Source organism: Misgurnus anguillicaudatus, chromosome 18 (assembly GCF_027580225.2).
Source record: "Misgurnus anguillicaudatus chromosome 18, ASM2758022v2, whole genome shotgun sequence".
Classification (NCBI taxonomy): Eukaryota; Metazoa; Chordata; class Actinopteri; order Cypriniformes; family Cobitidae; genus Misgurnus; species Misgurnus anguillicaudatus.
The window spans coordinates 23568751-23584517 of record NC_073354.2 but is presented as its reverse complement, the minus strand read 5'-3'; the positions used below and the strand labels follow the sequence as shown (position 1 = coordinate 23584517).

The window sequence follows — 15767 nt, the reverse complement described above, 5'->3', positions numbered from 1 at the left end:
GTCCCCTTACGTGGAAGTCGGCATTTTTGTGACGCCATGTTTCTACAATAGCCCTTAATGGCCAAACTTTTTTACAAAGTTTTTTTTTAAACAAATTTTGTGGCTACCGTAGCTTTTCTATGCGTTTCAAAAGCGAGGGGTGAGCAGTGGACTGAGCCGTTGGTTGCAATTCGCAACCTCACCACTAGATGCTACTAAAATGTACACACTGCACCTTTAAGTAAATATTTCAATTATTTAATTGCACATTTGCATATTGCACTAATTTTTTATCCGTTTTAAAGTATTTTAATCATTAGTATTTTACACAGTTATTGTTATTATTACCTGATTGGGGGTCTATCTGATCATTTTCTTTTATTGGTACAAAATAGTTATTAGTCTATTTTACATGAGTTCCCAGTTTTCTTATATATTGAATTTTTATATGTTGTGTAATGGTCACATGACATGCAGATATAATATATATTTTTTGTTAGTGTTTTATTTAGATTTTTTATTCTAAAATTATTTATTTACATTTTATGATTTAATTATAATTGATTATTTATTCATCAACTCACGAACCCACTGCAATTCTCCCACAAACCACTAGGTGTTTGCCATCCCCAGTTTTGGTAATCCTGCTGTAACTCAAGTTGAAATTGCAAAATTTAAACGGAAAGGGTTTAGATTAATCCAGGACTAGTCCTTAGTTATATTAAGACATTTAAGTAGTTTTTAAAAACAAACCTTACAAAAAAACAATACTGGTGTGCATCTTAAGGCAAACATTGGCACTTTTATATGTGAAGATATGTCAGTACAAGGTGTTTTTAAATTAAGGCAGCTCAAACATGCATTTTATTATGGGACTAGGAAAACATCTGTCCAGTAAACCGCCCCTTAAAGTTTTAACTAGTAAGTTGAAATGTCTTGTAAAGCCAAAGTTTTATTGTACTGAAAAGTTAATGCTACGTACACACCAAACGCGGGGCATCGCGTTACTCGCTCTAGATTACTCGGGGGATTTTACTTTGTGTCATGCCATTTTTTCGCTCGAGTTGAATATTTTCAACTTGGGCGAAGATGCATTTAAGGCAAATAGCAAGTGTTTTGCGCGGCAGACGTGCCACCCATATCACGTCATTCGCATCGCCCCACGCAAGGATGCGTCTGATCGCGTCTTTGCATTGACTTTGTATGTAATCTACTCGCACAAATTGTTGAACTTGCGTCTGGTGTGAACTCACAGTAAGGCAGCAAAGAAAATCTTTACGATCAGATCGCATATTTACGATCGGCGGGACCGGTTTGATTCCACCAGGATCACCGCTCTTTCCCTTTAGTTTTTTGGAGGACTTGACATATCTGTCTCGTAGATTTTTCCAGCGCTGACAGCAATATGCCTCATCTTTTTCCATGCTCTGGCTAATTACTTTCCAAGAATTTGCAGCTCGAAATACATCTTGTATTCTCTTAAACAAGAGTTATACAAATGCGGATATTTGCGGATCTCTTCACACAATCGCTCATCAAACTCGCAATCCATTGTGTTTTCGATTCTTCTTCAACGTGCTAATTTGAATCGATCGTCTGCACTCTTCTTCGACTACGGTACTGTACTGTGTGTATTGCCACATAGTGGACTCTCCTATTCAAACTTTTTTTTTACTCGTGCATGCACTGTTGTGGGCGGACTGTCCGCGCGGCCTCAATGAAAATGACGTCATGCGGACGGCGCGCATACGAGGACGTCCCTAGTATACCTTTGGCTTTACAGTTAGCCGATCTGCCACGCGTTGCATCTTGAAGTTGCTTTGAATTTTAAACCGTAATTTTGATTGACTAAAAAAATAATTTTTTTGCAGTTTATGTTTTCCAAAGCATAATGTGAATTTTGAAGCTGTGCTTCCTCAGTAAATTTGTAGCAACATAATGTGTAATTCATGTTATACAACAAAATGTTTCTTAAAGTTATATTATCACCGACCATGTATTACTCCTCAAAGGCGGAGTGCGCGATATCTGAAAATAGCTTTGGAAAAGAGAGTCGGGTTGCGTACGTGTGGGGCGGGTATATCAAAAGAAGGTCCGTATTCTATTGGGGTAGGTGTTTGTTTAGGTGATTACAAATATCAACATTGGCTTTCAGACATCATGCACCCCGCCTTTAATCTAAACTTGCTTTTACAAAAGCACATAGGAAATTCCTAAGGGAACTCGTGGCGCTTCTGGGTCTTAGTACCACAAACTGAATATTTGTCAAAGGTTCTTTTGAGCACACAGTACTTAGACTTAAAAATATAACCTTTGATATCATTTTTTTATCTTAATCTCTGGGGCAGTTATTAAAGCTAGAAATCTCTGCTTGGGCTCTTTCAGCTCTACCTCTTTTTTCAATGCTATACGCTGAGATTACTGCAGTATAGAATCAAAAATTCATAATCCTTCATGAAAAAGTTATGAAGGAATGTAATAATATATCAGGTTCTGTATTTTCTTATCCTGAGCTCTTGTAGTCAGTGATGTGTGTCAGAGCAAAAAGAGAATTTGTATTCTTTGAAACAGAAAAAAGATTGATTTTTTTCATGTATAGGATTCTATATTGAATTCAGATTAGTAATACAATAGTATGAATTCCTTCTGCAGCTTTGCAGAGTCTGCTGTCTGCGGATCCTCGTCGTCATTCATAGTGAATGTGAACGTGACCGTGACCTTCATCTGTGAATTTTTTCATCCATTTTGCGTTGGAAATGGAGGCTGGGCATGAATACTGAATAGTAATTTTGTGATCAGTTTGTGTTTATATTATTTGATTTGATCATTCTTTGTTTCCAAGTGCATGTTTTTTCCATGGAGTATGCAACAGCTTTTCGTACTAAAGATTTTTTTTAACAGGATGATTCAGAAACTGCTTGAAAAAGTCATAAGAGAAAAATGCATTAAGAGATCAACAAATTAATTGAATGCATTGCATGTATTTGAGCAATACAATTTTGTTTCATTGATGTCAAGGTTTTATAAAAATCCATCAGTTTATTTAAATCATAATAAATATTGTTTGAAAGATTTTAATTTCTGTTGAATAGAAAATCAGATCATATTCTCAGTTTAAAGTCTGCGCTTTTCATTATAATTGCAGCATGAATCATTTAAGCCTTTCATGAATCAGTTCTCTTGAAATCTTTGTAAATTCACACCGAATCTCTTTTCTGCAGAGAACATGTAGCTTTGGAGGATTTGACCTGTCTAATCGTTCCCTACATGTGGTCAACACAGCGTCTGAGTCGAGCGTGAGTACTTGTACCCTCTGCTCTCATGTGCAGCTGCAGTGTTTGTGTGATCAGCTGGCTTTCAATGTGCTTAATCAAGCTCTCTCTGTCTGTCTCTCTCTCTTTCTGGCAAAAGGAGCAAGAGGCTTTGTACAGAGACCCTGTCAAATCGCCCACAACATCTCGCATCTCTCTAGGGAAGAAAGTCAAGTCTGTCAAAGAAACTATGAGGAAACGCATGTCCAAGAAATATGCTGGGTCTCTCTCTGAACAGGTACAAACGCAGATAGTCTGCTTATATTGATCGAGTTATGCGCTACATAAGTGAATCGAATACTTTTGTCATTTGCATAGCTGCTTAAAATTTTTGAAATTATACCTTGTTTAGAGGGAGGTGAGACTTCAGGGGTGTGTGCGTGTACCTAGCTTTCTGTGCTTCAGTTTAGGGTCCAATCTATCAACCTTCTTTTCAAATTGTAAGCTTGATTCAGCTTTAACTCTGTGGCAGAAACAAACGCATACTTGTTGCATTGTTCTTGTAAACAATGCATCTCTCACATTGTCTTGGTTTTCGTGACTGTCACCAGAGTGTCTGAAATCCCACTGCGAGTCTGTAACTCAAAATTGTCACTTGCTGTATTTGATTGCATTTCTTTTAGTGTGTTTAACCAACACCTCTTTGTGTTGATTTGTGTAGAAATATACCAATAAAGCATTAGCCAGTAGTTCAATTCTTGCTTCGCAATCATATGTTGTATTGTAGAGCCACCTAGTGGCAAAATAGTGATTTTGTTACACAGAAGAATGATTTGTTTCACAGCAGTGCTTTAAGTCGCCTTTATATGTGAACGCTAGGGGTGTCATGATTATGAAATTTGGCTGACGGTTAATTTCTAATAAATTATGACGATTAATTGTCTGTTTTATTGCTTTGACATTTAATTCATACATTTTTTTGTCTGTTTATGAAATATTTTGCAAGGTTTTCCTGACAGTAAATATTAATAAACATAATACATATTTAAAAATACTTATTTAATAAATATATATATTTCAAAACTTAAATAGTAGCCAACCCTACTAAGGTCATATTAGTACTGGAGCACATGTCTGTAGCAGCTGCAAAAAAATCAATTCCTTACAGATCCTTAAGAATAGCATCCTTCACTTTCCTAAATGTGGAATTGCTGTTTTGGAAATGTATGTTTTACCTGGCAGTTTATACTGCTGATCAGAGCATTTTTTTAAATGCTGTTTGTCCACTGTTTTAAATGGTTTTGCAATTTATCGCATTACACTGTCAGTTAAGGAGCACCATCTTATACGTTCTCGTTTATACAGGCGCTGCAGTTCCCCCTTGTGATTTTTAGAGAGATGTGCAATAATTGCGGTGATCTGAAATCATTGCGATGAGGTCAAACAATCGCGATGATACGATTATTTAATCATTGTGACAGCCCTAGTGAGCGCTAAAGTGTATCCAAAATATCCCCCATCATGAAAAATGGCTTTTCTGTCTCTTTGCCTATATAGTCCAGTCTAGATGGGACGCCCAGTTGTCCTCAGTCTCCTCAACCAGACACAGACTCTCTGGAGAAGCCCAAACTAAAGGCAGGAGGCTCTGTAGAGAGTCTGCGCAGCTCCCTTAGTGGACAGAGCTCCATGAGTAAGTCTTTTTTTTTTTGCTTTTCACTATTGTTCATTTTTGTGCTTGCCATAAACTTTTAATGTATGACAGTTGATATTATAGATGGTGAATCTAGTAGTTGAGGATATATGTGCAGTAATATTCTAGATTTTTATCTGACAATAACTTTTTAATTGGACAACCTTTAGATCATAGAGATGATTTGTGTGTTCTGCATCAATGATCATCTTGTTCACAGGTGGACAGACAGTGAGCACCACAGACTCATCCGCCAGTAACAGAGAGAGCGTGAGAAGCGAAGACGGCGATGATGAAGAACCGCCGTACAGAGGTCCGTTCTGCGGCCGAGCGCGAGTGCACACTGACTTTACACCCAGTCCGTATGATACAGACTCGCTCAAGCTGAAGGTACTGAACACACGCTCACATACTGTACGCATTATATATTTCTCATTGAATCAATCATTCATGATGTTTTCATTGTATCTTCCATGTCCTCTTCAGAGGGGAGATGTGATCGATATCATCAGCAAGCCACCCATGGGCACGTGGATGGGCCTGCTCAATAATAAAGTGGGCACGTTTAAGTTCATCTACGTGGACGTGTTGGCTGAGGAAGAGGAGAAGCCGAAGCGAGCCGTTCGCAGGAGGAGAAAGGGCAGGCCGCCGAAACCCAGCTCTGTAGAGGAGCTCCTAGAGAGAATCAACTTGAAAGTATGACAGTTTCATTCAGATATTGTGTTCAGAATGAATTATTGAATGAATGAATGAATGTGTCTGCTTTAGTATGCACACTTTATGGTTTCTGTCCTTCAGAATGTGTAGGGCATACTGATGCTCACTTTTAAATAATTTAATGTAAGACCGTAGCACACCTCAACTCATTAACTCATGTTTGTTTATTAGTTCGATTGATCTGGGAATCTAAACTCTAAAAAAATGCTGGGTTGTTTTTAACCCAGGGCTGGGTCACTATTGGACAGAACACACTGCTGGGTTAAAATGACCCAACCATGTGGAAACAACCCAGCAGTTGGGTCATTTTTAACCCAGTTGTGTGTTCTGTCCAATAGTGACCCACCCCTGGGTTAAAAACAACCCAGCATTTTTTGTGTATGGAGGACGAAAAATTACTTAAGTGTATATAAATAAATAAATGAATAAATACATAAATGCATAAATAAATAAATGTAGAAATACATAAATAAATAAATGCAATAATAAATAAGTAATTAAATAAATGCAGAAATAAATGAATAAATAAATGTAGAAAAACATAAATACATGTAGAAATACATTCAATAAATGGAGAAATAAATGTAGTGGTGCAAAAATAATAAAATTAAAAGTTGATACTTTTGACAAAACAATATATTTGTTTATGTATGTCTGCATTTCAGTAATTACTTATTTATTTCTGCATTTATGTATTTATTCATTTATTTATTTCAGTATTTCTACATTTATTTATTTTTTATTTCTGCATTTATTTATTTATTCATTTTTTATTTATGTATTTCTACATTTATTTATTTATTTATTTATATACACTTAAGTAATTTTTCGTTCTCCATAGGAATCATGTTTTTTGGTTAGGTGATGTACAATATATTTGTTTATTTATTTCTGCATTTCATTAATTACTTAATTATTTCTGCATTTATGTATTCATTTATTTATTTCGGTATTTCTACATTTATTTATTTTTTTATTTCTGCATTTATTTATTCATTTTTTATTGATGTATTTCTACATTTATTTATTTATATATATATATATATATATATATATATATATATATATATATATATATATATATATATTCACTTAAAGGCGGAGTCCACGATGTTTGAAAAACGGTTTGGAGAAGGAGACGGGCCGACTACCAAAACACACTTATAGCCAATCAAATCAAATCAAATGCCGGTTTGCGTATGTGTGGGGCGGGTCTATCAACAGAAGGTCCAGATTCTATTGGGGTAGGGGCGTGTTTGTTTAGGTGATTTCAAATATCAACATTGGCTTTCAAACATCATGGACTCCGCCTTTAAGTCATTTTTCATCCTCCATAGGAATCATGGTTTTTGGTTGGGTGATATTTAATGTTTTTCAATATTAATTTTTCACACACAAATTAAAATAAGACAGAGATTGGCACTTTTAGTGATTGCAAAATCTTAGAGGACATGTATAAGCATTAAACAAAAGGAGTATGAGGGCTAAATAGTTGATGTTAGACAGAAATGATGGTCAGATCTGTTAACCATGAGAATGTTGGCCAAGGTCAGTTGACCATGAAAGTATAAAGTTTTATTTAAACATGCCAAAACTGACTGACACACCTTTTAGACCTCCCAGATGCTCCTCCTTTATTACATCTCAAAATACACTAAGGGACACATGAACCCCAAATATAGCATTCAAAAATTTCCTTTGGGTGTAACCGTAAGATCTGTTTGATGTTATTTAAAGTCATGTCTTTAAATATGTTGACAGACTGTAATGATGAAAAAGACCCATAGATGAACTGCCAGGCTGAAGTAATGTATTTTTAGATGCTGTATAGTTTTTAATCATGTATCTGTTTTAGGAGCACATGCCAACGTTTCTTTTTAATGGGTATGAGGACCTGGACACTTTTAAGTTACTAGAGGAAGAAGATCTGGATGAACTTAACATCAAAGACCCTCAACACAGAGCTGTACTGCTGACTGCTGTTGAACTCCTACAAGATTATGACAGTGAGTTTACACATTAATTCTCTCTATAATTATTTCTCTGACTGTAGCAGAGTATTCCCTTACGTTTCGTGTACTTGTGTGTTACAGGTAGCAGCGATCCGGAGCGCAGCGCCCTCTCTGGCTCTCAGGAAAAACTCCTCTGTGAGGGACGCGGCCTTACAGCCGACTCCCCACGGGACTCTGGTTGCTACGAAAGCAATGAAAACCTAGAGAATGGTAACCAGGCGCTTGTCTAGCATCTCCATACCAACCGCATCACCATGTCAAGCCTAGTCTAGCAAGGCCATGACACCATCTTCTCACCTCTGGGCCACACCTCTCTCTGCCATGACTCCATGTTCTAACAGCCAATGAGAAACTATCATCATCTGGACTTAACGCAAGGCCATGTCTCTCTGTCACATCTTCTGTCGTCTGTCCACTTTCAGAAGTACTTTCGTCATTCCTCACTTTCTTTGTAACATTTTCTCCGGACATGCCCGGGCTTCCTGTCTATTAGAAATGACAATTTCCTACTGAGAGGTTCTTCCTATCTCAAACTAATCAACATAATCCATAACTTCTGAGAAAAATATGAAGAGACCCGGTATATAGGACAGTAGCCCAGTAATGCATACAGAACAGGAAGTCACACCGGCAAGCCTTTCCACTGCAGGCAAAATAAAATTGCTTGGAGTTTAAGAGTTGAGAATGTAGAAGATGAGTTTTAGACTCAATTTTAGGTGTCTGTGTCCCCCGCCATTTAAAAAATATCACTCCATATTTGTGTGTGGTGTTTGTTGTGATCATATTGCACAAGTTCTTATGTGCCTGAGAAAGAAGAGACTTCAGAGGACAAAAATATATACATTTGACTGGAAGCAATATTTTATTTTATTAACGTATTTTGGAGCTAATCCACTTGGGAATTTGATCTAAAAAAAATTAAGGACTCTTAATTCATTTTTTTCTTTTTTTTTAACACCCTACTGGCATCTTATAACACAGACTGATCCTCTTTCTGCCCTTGATGTATGTATGCGTGTGTAAATCTGTATGCGTGTGGCTAAGTATGAGTGTTTAGAATGGATCGGAAAAAATGTGCAATCTGCCAACGTGTATAAATAAACCCATTCTGTGATCTCTATCATTCTGGTCTGCTTGCTTTTTTCATCTTTTTTCACTTCCTGGTATTGCTTTATCTCGACTGATTAGTTTTCCATTCATGTCTTCTGTTAAGTCAAGCAGTGCAGAGTCGAATATCTCAAACATCTGAGCATGTGATGCTATCAAACTCTTTTTCATTGATCTGCTGAAGTACATCTTATAACCCATGAAATAAACATCACTAATTCATTTCAAATACTTGGATCATCACATCGAGTTAATGAAAATGTAGTTTTGACGTCATTTTTTCTCTGAACTGCTGTCTGTTCACTGCATTTCCACATATGCCTGCATCATTTCTCATCCAAAGGCATGTACGTGTTTATTGAACTTTTTAATAAATAGTTTTTCTACATAACTACTGTATTATTAATTCCAGTGTTGTGCCTCTGAAACTAATTTACTTGGCTTTTACTAACTTTGCAGTTTCAGTACATTATTAAAAAAAAATTGTGTCGATTTTTTTTGTTTATCTTTAATAGTTTAAAATCATCACTTTTTGTTTGTAACATTTAACATCTAACAAAACGTAACATTTATGATTAAAATGATTCTTAAAGAACTGCAGATTATTTTTAATGCTCTACTGGTAATGAATGTTAAATTAACTCTTTCGCCACCATTGACAAGTTATATCGACAAGTTTTAAGAGAAAACGCTTGCCTGCCAATTACGCTTTCCTGACGAGTTTTACGGTAATCTATTATCCCACTATTATCCATGAGGTGGAGCTCTTACCCAACTTATAAAACACTGAAGCATTAACTGATACAAAAACTAGGTGTATGTTTTGATCATTGTTATGAATCTGATATCTAAAGCCCGGGATACACTGCAAGATTTTTTGCACTCCTACAGACGGTTTCATTGGACAATTTTTTCATCTGGGACAGCAAAAAAAAACGTGCAGTGTATCCCGGCCTTAACAAAAGTCCTTTACAAAAATGCAATTATTTCAGCTTTTTGCTCAAAATTTGGTATTTTTAAAGAAACCTACCCATATTTGAGAGGTGATAAAAAGAGAACAAATGAAGATAGGATGAAATTTTTTTGTTTTTTTGAAAGGGTCTGTTCTTTCATTTGATATATTGTATGTTTATATATTTAAAGACAACATTTTTCACAAAATCACAAAAAAAAATGCTGGCGCTGAAAAAAAAATGGTGGGGAAAGAGTTAACTAGGTATACTAAACAAATTAACCTCTATATAAAGATCTATACCAGTGGTTCCCAAACTTTTTCAGCGTGCAGCCCCCCTTGTGTACGGTGCATTCCTTCGCGGCCCCCCAAAGAAAATTTGTGACAAAAACTGTTCTAAAACTCAACATTTTACTAAAACACATATTACATTATTCAAAAAGTAATTTAAAGTACTAAAAGTAGTGCTTTTGGTTAGTAGCCTTATTTTTTTATGTTTAATAACACAGAACTTAAGATAAATTAATGTATTTTATAAAATGTCATAAAACTGGGCCCCCTTGGCACCATCTTGCGGCCCCCAGTTTGAAAACCACTGATCTATACTTTATAACACATTTCTCATGATAAGATTTAACATGCTCATTTTGGTTTTCATGTCGACCGTATCTTTAAATTATTTAGACTGTTTTTACTAAATTGTGCTTTAACATTAAGTCAATATACTCATCTTTTTTCTGAAAGTTTTAATTATATTGTGTTTGGTCTCAAATATAAGCAGTGCTTTCTCCGTATAATAGAGGAATACAAAACCCCAACATGAACCGATCCAATAATTCCGTGATCTCAGGTTATTTAGGAATTGGTTCAACCGAGATTCACATCTAAACTCAGAGAGGAAGTATATGTGATTAAGGATGTTATGTGAAAGCACACCTCTCTGTTTCAGGAAAGAGTCGTAAGGTCTTGCGCCACAGTCGGAGTTCATCTGGATTTGATTGTGGAGCTATCAAATCTCCAGACTATCCAACTCTCCCAATGACTCATTCCACTGAAGCTCTCCAGCAGCAGGCCAAGAAAGATCGCAAGTTCCCGAAGACCCTTCTGCCCCGGCCCAGAAAAGGTTTCGGTCTGCGAAACCTCGGTCTCAAAAAGAGCTCCAAATCAGGACAATCCTCTCGCATACCAGTCAGCCGTAGCTGTGAGGAGTTGGATGGTCCCCAGGAGACCCCTGAGTCCTGGAAGCGCTCACATTCTCTAGGGGATCTGCGTTGGGAACAGGCGTATGATCAGAGGAAAGACCACCAGGTGCAGAACAAGCAGCAAAGCGGCAACAAGGAGGAAGTAAAAGTACATCCTGTACAATCAAAACTAGAGGATGGTGGAGATGCGTCTGGAAGAGAGACAGGTTCTGTTTCCAGACCTACAGTTCCTACACAGCTGTCCCTCAGCCCGGTGAGGACCCTGCCTGCTTCTCACCCCTCGATACGCCAACCTGTCTCTGCCCCGACTAGTCCCGCTCCACGAACTCATCCTAAAAAACCACCTATTCCACCTCCCGTGCCTGCTAAAAAGTCCAAAGAACGTCTGCCGAATGGTGTGCGACACCCGCCGCCGCTTCTGTCAGGTTCAGTGCCGAATACACCGACCCTACCCCCAAGACCTGTCAACACCCCAGCATCTACACCATCAACCCCAGTGTCACCGGCTGAGTCTGAAACTCCACCAGCCCTTAGTCCACCCTGGTTGTCTGATCTGCCTGAATCTGCATGTCCTCAGATCCATGGAGTTAAAGTAGCCCTCAGCAGGAAGACCTCGCATGCCAAAGTAATTGACATGGAGACTTTACTGGAAGACAGGATGAGATTAGAAGGCATCGACCTCACCCAGGAGCCTTACTCTGATAAGGTAAGTCATAAAATGTACATATATAAAATAAAAATACTAGGGATGCACCGATAGGATTTTTTTGGGCCGATACCGATTCCGATTTAAACAGACAACTTCTGGCCGATACCGATGCCGATACCGATATTAAACACTTGTATACAATACTATACAGTTGGTCTATTAGCTAGTTTATTTCTGCATCAAATTATTTTTACTGAACATGGATTGGATCTAATTAACATTCAACTGACCAACATAATAAGAGAGGCACAAATTAAGCTAAAACAAATATAATAAGAAAGCATGACAACCTTCAAAGGTGTTTTTTGCTATTCAGCATTTATTTTATTAACAACATCAACTAATTTTTTACATATAATGGATTTTTTTTATGCAGTTAATTAATAAACAATCGGTATCGGCCTTTCTCGTGCTATTGCCGATATGCCGATGGTTTCAAATTCATCAAAAATCGGCCGATAAATATCGGTGGCCGATATATCGGTGCATCACTAAAAAATACTGTTAAAGCAACACTATGTAGTTTCCATGTAAAAATGACTTACAGCTCCCCCATGTGGTTGAAAAGCGCAACAGTGCCTGGTATCAGACACTCTTCTGCAAGCAGGGGGAGGGGCGGGGCTGTGTTTCCTACCCTCCACCGCCACTTTCGAGTGTGCTTGTAGCAGCTAGGAGGCTGCTCAGGTTGCAGCAACAGTACAATTTGTCCAGTTAAAAGTTGTTCTATCACTGAAATAATTTTAGAGACATTATTTAAAGGTAAAAAAAACTAAACTACATAGTGTTGCTTTAATGGAATAAAAGGTATAAACTTACAAGATTATTTGATTATATGACTAAAGTAATTCTAAATCCTGTATTATACAGAGACACAAGCTGTTAGGGGGTTTATGGTGTTTGTCCACTGTGTAGATTTTAGCGGCATCTAGTGGTAAGATTGTGAGTTGCAACCAACGGCTGCAGTCCATTGCTGCGTCCGAAAACTCAAGGCAGTGACTCGTTGCCTCGCTGCCTCATGAGGAAATGACTTCGGAGGCATGAAGGTAGCTCAGAGAAAGACTTTCGGACACACTTCTAAGGCAGCGTGTTTGAAATTTAAACAGAGAGCGCCTTTTTGATAACTAATCACATATTTAAAACTACAATACTAATTTATCGCTAGAAATGCAATCAAAAGGTCAAAAAAGTGAAAATATAACTTTATTTACACTAAATTGGTGGTCCAGTCGCGTCCTTGACCGCCATTTTATTTTTTCGAACTCAACCGGACTCGACCAATCACATTCTTAATGTACGTCCACGCATAGGTATCTCAGGAGACAGGAAGTAAACCAAACATTGAATTCGGACATGCCTTGATGCCTTGCTGCCTTGGAAAGCTGCCTCAGAAGGCAGCAATTTAGAGTTTTCGGACGCAGCCCATAGCTCACCCCTCACTTTTGAAACACTTAAAGTGATGCTACGGTAGCCTCCAAAGGAGGTGGCAATCAAAGGGGTGGGGCGTACGCATTATGATGAAAATTAAAATATTTTTATTTAAAACACTTGAATAAAACTTCATTTTGAAAAAACTATGACAGAAAATGAACACATGCTAGATTATTAATGAATTAAATGTTTTTACCTTTAACAGGAATAGCTGCGTGATTAATTGAAACTAAAGGGTTAATAAACACAAAACTGAAGCAGATGTTGAAGAACGTCAGGCGAACGATGATAGATAGCGCAAAGATTGTAAAAAAGGATTATTTCCCACTATTAATGACATTATCTTAAAGGAGTGTAACTACTATAGCATGTAAAAAATGCACATAAATAACGTGAGCAAGAGCGCTCAACAATTATATCTAATCAACAGGCACGTGAAATCTAGCTAGCAGGTTGCTCAAACAACAAAATCACCAGCTAACTTAAATTTGCAAGAACTATATAGACTAATACAATAACAGGCTTAAATAAACCCAAAACATAAGTCCACTTACAGTTCTTCTCACGGACACACGTTTTATCAACTGGCTGTCCTCCAGACATGACGGACCTTGTCTTTATCTCATTTCGGCAATGTAGCGCGCCTGCACGCTCGCAGTGCGAAGCGCGTCCGCGCTATTCTCCAAGATGTTTTATCAACTGGCTAGTTATCCTCCAGACAGTGACGGTCCGGACAACGTCTTTCTCATTTCGGCCGTGTGCCCACTCGCGGTGTGAAGAGGGTCCGCGCTCTGTAATGCGCTTGACGGCAGCGATTTTTTTTTTAATGACCTAGTTAAGGCGGTAGGGTTTCCCAGCTTAGGCGGGCCGCCCGAATTGAAAAGTGCTGCGGGAAACCCTGTAGTCAGCCCGACTCCCTTTTCCAAAGTGTTTTTCAAAAATCATGCACCACGCCTTTAAATTCGTATGAATTAGCCTCTGTGTAAAATAATAATGAATTAAGTTGAGATCAGGCTTACCTAATTCACCTAATAACTAATGGAAAGAAATCTATGTAAAACCTATAGGTCTAAATTACGATAAGAAACAGTGAGTTATTCATCATCTAACGTCATGTTTGTGAAATCCAGGCTAAAGTTTCGTAATCTGATTATCATATTGAATCAACAACATTTTATTTCAATTTTCAATATTAAAGATATCAAGGTTATATTTTCACGCACTGTTCTTTTTTATGTAGGATGATTTTATGTAGAAAACCATAAATCTCCAAAAATTACTTTAGCTGGTTTTCACAAGCAGGGTCATAAATATCACAAATCCTTTATTAGTTATTGTAGCCATGCTAACAGCAGCGGTGAACCTGCTTTGAGATCGTCTTTTATACGTACTTAAAAAAATTGGTCTGAATAGAGACAGATTTGTGTAAATTACAGTCGTTAAGCATCTTACACATGATATACTGTTTCTAGATCAGTTTGGTTATAGTGTACACATTAATCAATAGATTAAAATGTGATACTGGATCTGGTTTTGAGACCACTGTGTTCCAGCTCTGCTGTATAAACACCTTCATACTTCAGCAGACCTGAGGTTTCAAAGCAGTTAAACTGTTGCCAGCTTCACCACCAGGACACTTTAGAGCAGAGGTGAAAAATGTGCTGTCTGAAACCACATGCAGTTCAACTGTTTTCTTTTCAAATAAAGGACCGTTTGCCTGGAGTTTTAGTGCCTTTTGATTGGCAGCCAATTCAATTATTCTTGGTCTGACAGCCTATTGGATGTGTCCTAAACTGGGCACGGAAGGTGGTTTAAATCACTGAGTTGATTTATCATAATTTATGTCTCGGTTAGGAAATATAAAAGTTATAGCTAACGTGTCATTTCTAGATTAAAATGCTGTCTTCTACCTTGATATGTAGAGAAAACTGAAAGCAAGTCATTGTTGATGGATTTACTGTAGCAACATTTGGCTTAACCAACTATGTTAGTTTGGGCTGGGACTAATCCATTGTGAGTAATTTCAGTTAAAAAAATTCTATACAAGAAAGTAGCAAGATGAACACCACTATTTTCTGTTATAAACTTGTCACATAGCATCTTTAGGGTATAAAAACATTTTTAAAAATCTAATTTGATTTTCAAAGATTTATTATAAAAACAATTTTTTTTCAAAATGCTATAAATCTATTGAGTCAATATATAAATGTGCATTTATCTTTGCCATGTTATATTCATTTAGTTTACTAGTGGTATACACTGATTCAAACAAATAAACATTAATGTCATTAATCAAAACACTTTGTCATATTAAAAACACTGTCAGTGCTGCTGTCATCCTTGGGACATCGTCGCTGAACTTTTTTGACAGCGATCAGCTGTAAAATGTTTTGGTCCTGCTTGATTTTTGTTGGCTTCGTGTAAAATAATGAAAAGTTTTTCATAAGATTCCCTGAGGTCATTTCCCAGACAGAGATTAGCTTAAGCCAGGACTAGACCTTAGTTTAATTAGGAAATATAAGTAGTTTTAACAAATGTGCCTCACTAAAAACATTACTTGTTTTACATCATCGTCTCTTTGTTAATATTATCACTCACTATTTTTTTGTTATTTTCTTTTTTTCCTTTAAGCTTTTCTGTAAAATGTAAAATTCTAATAAAAATACTTATTTAAAAAAAACATTACTTGTGTGTATTTTAAGGCCAAACTAAGGACACTG

The 15767-nt window shown here is 37.1% G+C and overlaps 1 protein-coding gene across 1 annotated transcript in view; it reads left to right on the top strand.

Moving 5' to 3' along the window:
• The window catches only part of sash1a (SAM and SH3 domain containing 1a), a 321640-nt gene that overhangs the window by 301992 nt on the left and 3881 nt on the right, over positions 1 to 15767 (top strand). The window contains 8 exon segments of the mRNA XM_055186831.2: positions 3201 to 3275; positions 3391 to 3528; positions 4788 to 4920; positions 5141 to 5310; positions 5407 to 5616; positions 7493 to 7643; positions 7731 to 7859; positions 10658 to 11616. Coding sequence (XP_055042806.2) covers positions 3201 to 3275; positions 3391 to 3528; positions 4788 to 4920; positions 5141 to 5310; positions 5407 to 5616; positions 7493 to 7643; positions 7731 to 7859; positions 10658 to 11616 — 1965 coding nt within the window.